Source organism: Penicillium citrinum (assembly GCF_028827155.1).
Source record: "Penicillium citrinum strain IBT 23319 chromosome Unknown utg000001l:1.0-4955037.0:1.0-4956770.0, whole genome shotgun sequence".
Taxonomy (NCBI): domain Eukaryota; kingdom Fungi; phylum Ascomycota; class Eurotiomycetes; order Eurotiales; family Aspergillaceae; genus Penicillium; species Penicillium citrinum.
In genome coordinates this window covers 139,453-150,729 of record NW_026622686.1, presented here as the reverse complement: position 1 = coordinate 150,729, position 11,277 = coordinate 139,453, and the positions used below count along the sequence as shown (strand labels likewise).

The 11,277-nt window shown below is 46.4% G+C and overlaps 3 protein-coding genes across 3 annotated transcripts; 2 read left to right on the top strand and 1 right to left on the bottom strand.

Moving 5' to 3' along the window:
* Positions 1–1,439: 1,439 nt before the first annotated feature.
* N7469_000061 (uncharacterized protein) lies at positions 1,440–3,062 on the top strand (the record flags this gene model as incomplete). The annotated part of the gene is made up of 1 exon (XM_056638981.1): positions 1,440–3,062. The coding sequence occupies one exon, from the start codon at positions 1,440–1,442 to the stop codon at positions 3,060–3,062; it is 1,623 nt and encodes a 540-aa protein (XP_056504738.1).
* A 1,493-nt stretch (positions 3,063–4,555) lies between these two features.
* Positions 4,556–6,069, top strand: N7469_000060 (prolyl hydroxylase family protein; the record flags this gene model as incomplete). The annotated part of the gene is made up of 2 exons (XM_056638980.1): positions 4,556–4,838; positions 4,898–6,069. The coding sequence occupies 2 exons, from the start codon at positions 4,556–4,558 to the stop codon at positions 6,067–6,069; spliced, it is 1,455 nt and encodes a 484-aa protein (XP_056504737.1).
* A 202-nt stretch (positions 6,070–6,271) lies between these two features.
* On the bottom strand, positions 6,272–7,959 carry N7469_000059 (uncharacterized protein; the record flags this gene model as incomplete). Its single annotated transcript, XM_056638979.1, has 2 exons — positions 6,272–7,137; positions 7,209–7,959. 2 exons carry the CDS (start codon positions 7,957–7,959, stop codon positions 6,272–6,274), a joined length of 1,617 nt encoding a protein of 538 aa, XP_056504736.1.
* Positions 7,960–11,277: the final 3,318 nt, after the last annotated feature.

The following is an 11,277-nucleotide window of genomic DNA, read 5'->3' as shown; positions in this document are numbered from 1 at the left end:
TACCCCTGATCCTTGTCCATTTGTTATATGGACCTAGTATGAAGGACTAAGGACCATCCTTCATAGCTGCAGCTTTAGCCTAAGTAATAGCATGCTAAATCCTTCGGGCATGCCATTGAAACCAAGGCGCGCTGTAAAGAAGAGTTCATCTATCAAAAAAGACCATCCTTTGGTCCGTGGTTCCACTGGGTCAAAGGGGTTTGCGTTGCAGGCGGGTCCCCGCAGCCCGCAAGCAGCGGCCTATGCGTATTTCAAGACAGGAGCCAGATCGACGAGACTTCGATCTAGGCGATCAGATCAACATGTTGACAGAACTTTTCATGCCGAGGTGACAGTCTGTTGCGGAACAGATCTACGGAGGAGCTTTGGTTGGCTACCAGTACTAGCCCCAAATCCTGTGAGAATGAGACAGGTTTTTGTCAAATTCAGTCGAGTCAAATCTGGTAAACAAATGTGATACTGTACATGTACTCTCTTCTCCATACTATCAACATCTCCAGGTTACATGCACGTACTTTGGTTTCTCAAGGCCACCTTTTCTGCATCTGATAGTCACACCATCTGATTTCTACCCCAGCCGGACTCCGTAGGCATGCAGGGCAGAAAAAAAATAAAAAAATATTCAAAACGTGAGCATAATTTAAAGCAAGGCGGCTTTCTTTCAACCTCAATTGGAATAATTGGTTTGTACGGAGTATTCAGTAACCTATCGGGGTTCATCAATATTCCGTCTCTAGTGGAAAGTTTCCGGTTCTTCCCGCTATTAAATTTTCTTCTTTTCTCCTTCTTGATTTTCACCGCTAGAGCCTAATCGGTTATAAGTGAAAAATAGTTCTAGGGATGCTCCGTATAGAGTACTTGAGTGGAAGATCATTACTATCGGCATGACATCCATGGTTTTTTGTTGATCCATTTTGTCCCACCGCGGGGCGGCGGCCGAGGCTCTCCGAACATAAACTAATCCTCACAGAACCCTAAGCTGAATTTGAGTACGGAGTACACTATGTGGGCAATGTGAGTGGTGCTGGCTTATACCAGAGGGGTACATAGTGCAGTGTTGATCACAGGCTGGAACCTGGGTCGACATTCCCGGGACTCTGGCATCGGCGTTTGGATCAGCGAGGTAATCCATTGGCGCCGGTCAAATCTGTATTGAAAATCAACTGGCTGTAGCTGATGCATATCACTACCCCAACGGTGCTGCCGCCATCTCTGAAATCCCCACATGCGATGTGTAAACCGGGAACTATGGGGCTTTCGTGAGGGACTTTCCATTAAATCCTCTTCGGTTGGCTTTTTTACCCTCCCCTAGCCAGCCTCAACATAGAGAAGGTATCTACCCTCTTCTGGTCCCCCGCAAGAGAGACTATTTGTTACTCCCTTTGGGACGTGATCCGCTGAATCTCAACCTCTCAATTTTTCATCAATTTCCATCGGCCATGGCGGACGCCGAAAGGAAAGAATTGGGCCTCCCGAAACGCCCGGCAAAGGTGGTCCACAATCGATTGAACTCTGATAATACCATTTTCGAGCTTTACTTTTCAAAAAAGCCCCAGCCAAAAGATGAAAAGACTGCTGCTCTGGAAGATGATCTTGAAGCCCAGGCACCAGCGCCGAAGCGTAAGGCATTCTCCCGCTTGAGATATGGCATTCTTACTGTCTATCGACGACTTTTTGGTATCGTGTTCTTCGCAAATCTGGCTGTATTTTTATGGGTGATGATCGCCAATCGCCAGCTTTTGGCACTTGTCGATGCCACAGCAGTGAACCTGGTGGCTTGTGGTCTCGCCCGTCACCCAATGGTTGTCAATGCAATTTATAGAATTGTGTGCTCTGTGCCTAGATCTGCACCACTTTGGATTCGTCGCAGAGCCGCAAATGCTGCCCATTATGGAGGTGTGCACAGTGGCTGTGGTACGGCATCTTTAGTTTGGTATATTGGCTTCGTTGCTGTGGTGTCAAAAACGTATTTCACATCTTCGCCCATCAGTACTGCCTCAGATCACAAGTTCTCGGCTGCACCTGTGACGGTGTCATATATCATTCTTGCCCTCTTATTGGTCATGGTCATCGTGGCCTATCCCAAATTCCGCATAAAGATGCATGATTACTTTGAGCTCACGCATCGCTTTGCTTCATGGACTATCTTAGCTCTTTTTGTGGTCCTTGTCATGATCTTCGTCCATGAAGTCAGTAGAGCGGAGCTGGACAGCTTTGGCCACTTTTTGGTCACTCTGCCTGCGTTTTGGCTATTGATTGCAGCTATCATTGCTGTCGCTCATCCGTGGGTCTTACTCCGCAAAGTTAAAGTACAAACCGAGCCTCTTTCTACTCACGCCACGCGTGTTCACTTTGATCATACCCCTATCGCCTTTGCTAAAGGTATTCAAGTCACCAAACATCCTCTTCGTGATTGGCACAGTTTCGCCGGTTTCCCTGACCCGTCAACTCAAAATGTGAATGAGATTCAGAATGAAAAGCCGGTCGAGCCGGTCGAGCCGCAAGAGATCCGAGGCACCCCAGAGCCCCAAGAGAATCAAGAACCCCAGCAGCCTCGAAAAGTCATGAAGCCCCATGGTCATGGTCACCGTCGAAGCTGGTCTATCGTGGTTTCCAAAGCTGGTGATTGGACTGCTGATACCATTCAAAATCCCCCAGCATACCTCTGGAAGCGTGCTGTACTGATGCGTGGTGTTGGCTATGGTATGCGTGTTTTCAAGCGTATCATCATCGTTACTACAGGATCTGGAATTGGTCCTTGTCTTGGCTTCCTCGGTGACAAGAATCGACCTCTCATCAAGGTTATCTGGCAAACCCGAACCCCTGTCAAGACCTATGGCCAAGGTGTGATGGATCTTGTTCATCAAATGGGCCCTGACCCCATTATTTTCGACACTAGTCGTGATGGGCGTGTTGACATGCTTCCGACGGTGCGACAGCAGGTGGACGAATTTGGTGCTGAGGCAGTCTTCTGTATCAGTAACCCTGCTATGACCAAAAAGGTGATTTACGAGTTTGAATCCCAAGGTATTCCGGCCTATGGGCCTATTTTCGATTCATGACAAATGATTCATGACCCACGATACATGATATAGTATAGTACTGCATATCTTAGCTCTCGTTTTAGATCTGGGCGTGTTATAATTTTAGTTCCTGCCATATATCCGGGCATTTAATGCCAAATTCGGCTCAAAATTCAATGTAATACTTCTTCGATTGCCAAATCACACTTCACTCCAGTTTCTTACTGCCTAGGTACATACTGTAGAACCCATAAGTTGTGTATGTGATGCAGGATCAACGTCGGACCCCAAGGGATAGACGGGCGTCGCCGAGACCCGGAATGGTGTGCGCTGGTTGGAGCAAAAGTACCACAGCGGAAATAGACAAGAGGTCGATCTTAGCTTCCTTGGAAGGTGATTCAGAAAGAGATAATTAAAAAATGCGGCCAGTGTTTCACATTCCTTGTACGGGCGTCGAATAGTGGTCGGGTGGAGAAAAATAAAAGCCAATAGTCTTGAATGTAACCGATTGTAACATTGTACTATGTACGATCGGTTCTCGACAGCTGGTCAAATGGCTTAATTACCGGCACGGGCCGTGGTGAAGTGCAATATCCACCCGATTCTCCCGTACCGGAATGTTCGACGAGATGTAACCTTTGCCATGGGCCTTACGAATGGATTCCATAGTACATAGTATCTGCCAACTGGCTCAGCAAACGAAACACCAGCGAGGGGCCGAGCATGTAGCTGCCGTCGGGTTCCGATGTGAGCCAAAGTCTGCAGTCTCACTGGTGAAAGAATGGAGAAGTTCTTCGTTGTATTTCCCAAAAGAGATTGAGCGGTTATGGTGTTGTGACGATGACCTTGTACACTACCTGTTTGTAATGCAGAAAGCACGACCGTGGAAGCCAATGCGCTCGGAAATTATACATGAATTGAATGCAGGGCCATACGAATTGGTCTCATGCACATGGTGGTTGAAAAAAGGATCGCAATAAAATTGACATAATCGAATATATATCGCGCCGTCAGTGACTGAACGTAGTTGCTGGAGCCTCACATCCTGAAGATAATATCATCAGTTACAACCACGACCAACTTGTAGACCATCAATACAAAGTGATGATATTGTACCATCACGGCGCTCTCAAATTTATTTCAACTAGTCCTATCTTTTCAATTTTTTTTTTTTTAAAAAAAAAAAAATTGAAGTTGATTGAAGTGCCGGTAAAACTTTATTGCTGATTTCTTGACACTCATACTTGAGCTTTTATTTCCTTGTATCTTAATGGGTCTTGCTCAACTCTTAAGGAAACCAAAATCCCACACCCTTTCGCTTCAAAAATCCAATGTAAACCTACCGATGAAGATACGTTCAAACTGTCACTGTTGATCTAGTGAGAAGAGGATATCATCTGCTTTTGCCCGTACATGGGCCAGTCGGGAATTCGATTTTCCGCGACGCATCCACAAAAAACCCTAAGCAGAATGGAATCCCCACCTACTATCAACTCTTTATCGATTGTCAATTATCCCCAGACCAATCCATCATGGCCAGGTCTAAAGCAGCAAAGCGTAAGCGCAATGCGCAAGTCGAACTCCCTTCGAAAGTCCCAAAGGCCTCTACTATTCCTTCACCACCTCCCGATGCCTCGTCACTCGAGCCAAAGCATCTCAACACAGTTGTTTCCGACGAAGACCTCGACATCACAATCGAAACCCTCACGACCCTCGCACAATATCCCAACCTTACCAAGTCAAAAGCATGCAAGGATTTACGGGTCGCCGTGTATGATTTCCGCCAGGCGTGCACAACAGGAGCGAATGCTGCCGGTACGTACCGCTATAGTCGCCACTAAATCATTCAGTCATAGCTAATCGTCACATCACAGAGGGTGCGAATCTCACAGCTCGAATTACCGGTGCCTTAGCGGATCAGAAATACGTCGATGCCAGAATACTCCTTGCTGAAATGAGGATTAAGGGCGAGCAACCTAAGATTGGATCATTGTGCCGCTGGGTCCGGGATTTGGATGTTGTCAGTGGCCTTTCAACACACCCGGATTTTCTCGACAAAGCCCCAGCAGAGCGCAGCGCAAAAGATCTCGAGCTTCTAGGTGTTCTGGATGCCATCCTCCGTGTCAGTGCTCCGATCGATAATAGCCCTAAAGCTCTTCCTTCCACGTTCCCCATCGCCTTCCAATCGATTTGGGACCTTCGCCCCTCCACTCCACCTCTCCAGATTTATGCCTCGGTTCTTGATAAATCGATCCTCAACTATGCACCCAAATCTCCCTCTGCCATTCGCATCATCGAAGAAACCCCCGGCCCCCAACGCAAACCTCCGAACCACCACCCTGCAATCCTCTATACTACGACACCCAATGCTGTTCCTCTCGCACCTGTCGGCCCGAAAATAACATATCACCCGCACCCTGCTGTACCCGGTCTTGGTGTTGCCATGAACGTACTTTCCGAAGACGAATGCAAGGCAATCATTGCAGCCGGCGAATCCGTGAACTTCCTCCCCGATGCGCCGCTTCGTGAAGATGGGGACATGAGTATTCTAGCCCACAACTTCTACTGGGTCATTGATACCACTTTCCAAGAATTGCTCTGGTCACGAATCTCCTCTTATGTACCACCGTCAATTAATGGACGCCTCGTTCGGGGAATCAATCGACGATTCCGTGTATACAGATACGTCCCTGGGGCCGAATATCGATGCCACATTGATGGTGCTTGGCCTCCATCAGGAATTCTTCCGGATGATACGTACGTATATGATTCTTCGCCAGAAGACAAAAAACAAAGCTCTATGTACACCTTCCTACTCTATCTTAATGATGAGTTTGAGGGCGGAGAAACTACATTCTTCCTGCCGGCCGCTAGGGAGGGGACCTTGAACGCTTACCCAGTTCGGCCTGTCATGGGATCTGTCGCTATCTTCCCCCATGGTGAAGCAAATGGTGCTCTTCTACATGAGGGTACGGGAGTGAGGAAGGGCGCCAAGTATATCATCAGAACTGACGTGGAGTACGATGTCAAGCCTTCCGAGGAGTGAAACGACTATCCGAATACGAATAATATAAAAAGTATAGATGCTGAACAGCCAGAAAATCATGAATATAAGTCTCAATTTACCATTCATTTAAATGAAAATTTCTAGTAGATATTGTACCTCACTCACATTCTCATTCTCGAAATCATAGAATGCTCACCTGCTATAGAAGAATTCTCTGGCTTCACCTAACAGCGACTGTTCATCAAACACAAGTGAATGATGAAGCAACGTTGGGATCGCCGCCCGTGTATGTGAAAACCTGAGGATATGGACACAAATAGCCCGTTCGTGTCGCTAAGGTGTTCGAAGACCCGACGACGGCAGCAACGCCCTCTAGACGATCAGGCACTGTGCCATTCTCAACCCAGGCCCTCATGGTCTCAAAGACGGTCTGACTAGGATCAAAACCGAGGCCAAATCCACAATGGGTTACCCCGGGCGCAAGGAACAGGCGATAGTAGTCCGAAACATGGGGATCAAAAGCTGCGGCGCGGGTATAATAGTCCACAGTTCCATTTGTCGGAACTAATTGGTCTGCCATGCCATGCCAAGCCAGCATCTTGGTCCCGGATCGCTTCATCTTACTGAGATTCGGATTCGCGGTTCCAATGATAGATGCATATTCGTCAACTGATTGCCGGAAAAGATGGTCATAATCCGCACGAGCGAGGCCCTCGACGCTGAAATCAGGGTCTCGAGCTAGGAAAACTTTCACCCAGTCATCACTGACAGGGAACGGAATCACCGTGCAATTGTCGATAGATGTGCAAGTTGTTCCCAGCATTGAAGTGAGGCTAGAATCATAATGGAAGCCATACCATTCAAACCGGTCGTTCTTTGATCGAGGTCCCTCCCATATGGCCGCTACTAGCTGTGCCATCTTCTTGGTGATTGTGATTTCCCCGCTTGGATCCGCGCATTGCACTACTTGGCCGATTATAGAGGAAGCTTTGAAATGGCATTGACCAGGCAAAGCGATAATTCCGTCTTTGACACCGTCGAGCTCATCGCATTCTTCAATGGCGGCGTTGGTGAAGGCTTCAAGAACACATGTCGGTGGACGAGTATCTATCACAAGAAATTTGGGTTTAGCTTCTCATTCATTATACAATAAAGATCTTCCAGGATATTGAACTTACCGAGGAGTTGAGCCATAAACGGAGCCCACCAACCAGCTGGTGCAAATTTATCCCAACTCACTGCCGGAGCACCGCCAACAATTCCATCGAATAACTCTGGATATTGCTGAGCCATGGCATGTCCCTGTCTTCCACCAGTGGAGCAACCATGCCAATATGAATATTTCGGCTCTTTTCCATAGTAGATTTTTGTTGCCTGTTGGCCAAGTTTCGCTGCCTCTGCAATAGCCAAGCTAGAAAAGTCCTTTAAGGCCGGCCAATTGGTCTTTCCATCACTCGTTAGTCCCCAGTCTGCAGTCAATGCGTTGCCATCATGTCCTCCATCTGTGGAGGATGACGCATAACCTGCAAGAACAGGTGAGAGAACTTCGCTTTCGCCGCCAGCGTAATACGCGCCCCCACCATCCATGACAAAGCGAGAGTTCCAATCTTTTGGACTCAGTGGGAGCCCAATGTAGGTTTTAACGGTGTCATGTTTTCCGGGATGCGTGTAAGTCACTCGAATCAAACAGATATCTATGGTCGGTGCAGGGGTACCAGGTATGTTTGGTATGATTCCAACACCCCCAGTGGCGTTACGGCCGCTTGTTGAAAAATTATGAGCGGCAGTGACATTTAGAGAAGTAATATGAATATCTCTGAGGTTGAGAGAGGCAAACTGTCTAGCGGTACATGCTGAATGGCGAAATGAAGCGACTCCGTCAACGAAAGCCAATACAGCCGAAAGCAAATTGGATTTGCTGAGCATCATATTGACACGAACTAGTTGGTCCTCCAATGAAACGAAAGGAGTGAGTAGGATGAAGAATCCAGATCAGAGATATTTAGGGAAACATGTCTGCTTTATATGAGCAGAATCTTCCATCGTCGGAACCCAGAACAGAGAGTTCGCATCGGATAGTAAGCACGAGCATGAACTGTCGGATGCAAGGCGCAGTCGTTGGGAAAACATGCTAGACTCAGTGGGCGCAGATGGTTATACCGAAAGATCTATTCCTAGTAATTAGCTAAAAGAGAATCGAGGCTGATCGGATAATCACCGAGTATAAACCGAATTTGGACAATATGCAGCAGATGGATGTGTCTTCAATTGTCAAGACTTAAATTGGATATTGATACGGGCTTGGCATCTCTTAGTACACATACCTAATCTGGGGTATCACGTCATCATGTCTTAACAAGCCTATCAAAAGCTTCATGGATAAATTTATGCTTGGTGCCTGGGATGATGTGTCACATATAACTCTAAGAACGGTTCCACGGAGATTCCCCATGTAACAAGTTGCAAAAAGTCATAATAGCACGATATTGCCACGGCCGCGACACTGAGAACCAATAGCAACCACAAGGGAAGAAATCGTATGCGTAGACCTCAAGGCTTGAACAGCCATGATGACGAGATTTATACCACTATAATAGGACATCGATCATGTCCCAGAACATCAAACCAACTCAGAGTGAAATCCCACGTCTCTTGTCGGGCCCTCCAAACCCTTTGAACAACGTCAGCAGCTACAGAAAATGATTCAGCAGCTGTTCTGTCAGACATGTCCCGCATCCAGTGCAGAAGGCGATCCTGAACTGCTCTGTCTAGATCCTCACTTGCTGCTATGAAACAGGCCCAGAGTAGTGACGCATTGTGCTCCTCTCTCTCATTAGAGCCACATGCTTGTTCTATAAATCGCATCGCTTTCCTAACCGTTTCTTGTAGAATCATGGCGTTTATGTTATGGATCCGGCGGTAATAGAACAGTATAAGACTTTGATGCATGGCCAAAGCATTGTAGAAAGCCAGCGGTACAAGTAATATCGTCAAGATTTACATACGACATAGGTCTGTCGTTGCGCCATGGTACTAGATATCCATGTTTAGTAGCATAGTGCTCCCAAGATGAATCTTGGAAATTGTTGCGACCAGGGTCTACAAAAGTTTGTGCGCTTCAAAATTCAACAAACAAAAAACCTGGCACTATCGTCGGATCACCATTCAACCCCAATCTACATGAAAACTACAAGAATTTGCTCGATTGCGTTGGGGAAGACTTCAAGATAGACTCACTACGCGATTACATAATCGTCTTGGCCTGCCGTTTTGAAGTAAACGGATCCACCAGCTTATAATGAAGTCTCCCAAAAATTACTGATACCCACATCTTATGGCCCTTTGTAGAGTCCATGGATGAGTTACGAATGTATAGTCCATCTGGAGAGAGTATTTGAATATCGACCTTGGATTCTATGGCGGGATATCACTAGATTGAGATTGAGTTAGGGTTAGTTATCAATCGGTAGATAGGAAGAGTCTGAGTACAGAGTACAGCCATGTTAGACTTATGATACCTTATGTATGAGTAGTTCTATTTGCAGCAGGCAAGAACTATGGATTGAACTTTCTCTTTTTCTCGTTGTTTCCTCTTCTATTGCAGGTATCTCGATAGTCCCTGCCTTGATATAAAAAGGTAAACAAATATTTCTTGTATAAACAAGCCACTCCCTCCTCGTTTTTCATTTCTTCCTTTTTCTATTCTCCTTCATTTTCATCTCAGCTTATCTTCACCCCTGAATACCACCGGTAGTGTTGATTCTCGGAGACATTTCCATATTCAAGGTATGTATTCAGTTTTTCTTTACTTTCTTCCCCATCCTGTAGTATCCCAAGTCCAAATTCCACCCGTAGTTACTAGGGATATTTCCATGTCCTCTTATGCATCATTACTTGTCTTCCACATCGTTCACGCATGCTTCTGACCGTCCTTTTTTGCTGACTACAACCTTGCACATAAAGCCCCAAAAGAAATGAAGACCTCCCCACATTGGAAAGTCTAGGTACCTCTGTAACTTGAACCGTCTGCGGTCGGTGGTGTGCTGTTCTTCCGGTGTCGAATAGGATATCACACAGCGTTTTTCGCGTTCCAACCTGCTTCCGTAACTGGAGACATTCCTCGATCTCCGGATGTAGGATTGTGGTTCAGCAATCTGATCTGGTTGGGACGTTTGCTTGTCGGAGAAACGCAAACCTCACTATTCGATAACTGCTTTTCCAAATCGGATACAGCGAACGGGTGTACCAAGAACCGGTAAGTATCATTACAGGAGATGCGGAGCCAGCGACTGACACTGTCCTCTTTTGCAGTGACTGGTAGGAAGCCACTACCCTGTACAGGACAGAAGAAAGCGAACATGGGAATGAAACTCATTGATGGCAAAGGCTCTGAGAAAGGGGCAAATAACGTAAATGATCAACTTGCGTCTACGTGCGACATCTACTGATTCCATCATAAGATCTAGATATTTGCCTGCAATAAAAGCTAGCATGTCGTCCTGATATACAAGACTGAGAAGAGCATCAGAACTGTGTCAAAACAAGCGAAAGCTAGCTTGTCATCTGCACTCCCTAAAACCATTCTACCTCGTTCGCCTTATATTGTCGAGGTGCCACAGCGTCGATATGTGGCTTACCCAGGCAGAATACCTATGTCTATATAGGTATATCAGTTCCTGACATGGAGACAAAACGCTCTCCTTCTGAGTCCCTAGTCAGCTTCTACAGTGATACATCGATGTATCACTGTCGAAGTTAGAGCGGTTTCTTCTCTCCAACCGAAATCAGATTTCCAGTCGCAGATTCCCCTGAAAACCTACTAGGGTCCCGGGGTCATGTCAATTTTGATATTGTCTTGACAGCTACAAACTCCAATGAGACTCAGACGACTTCATTGGTGTCCGGGAAATGCCTATCAGTGATCACAACTGTGCCTTTCCACATGAAACAATGCGCACGATCACCATCTCCGCGACCAAAGAAAAGATGGTCTGCTTTCGTGAATATCAAGGCACAATGTCGTGAAGTTACCACACTTCTCGCCTATAAAAACGGGAATGGTCTTCCGCGCTTTTTAAGCCTTTTGTTTCGTGATGTTCTATGGTTTGTTGTTCTGTCTTCTTGTTGATTGTGGAGGAACCTTGTATACTACGAGTAGTCCAGCACAGTGAAACTATTGTTGATAGATTCTCTAACTCTGTTTATGGCTTATTCTTTTTGGAATAGTACATGATTCCATCCTGCGCG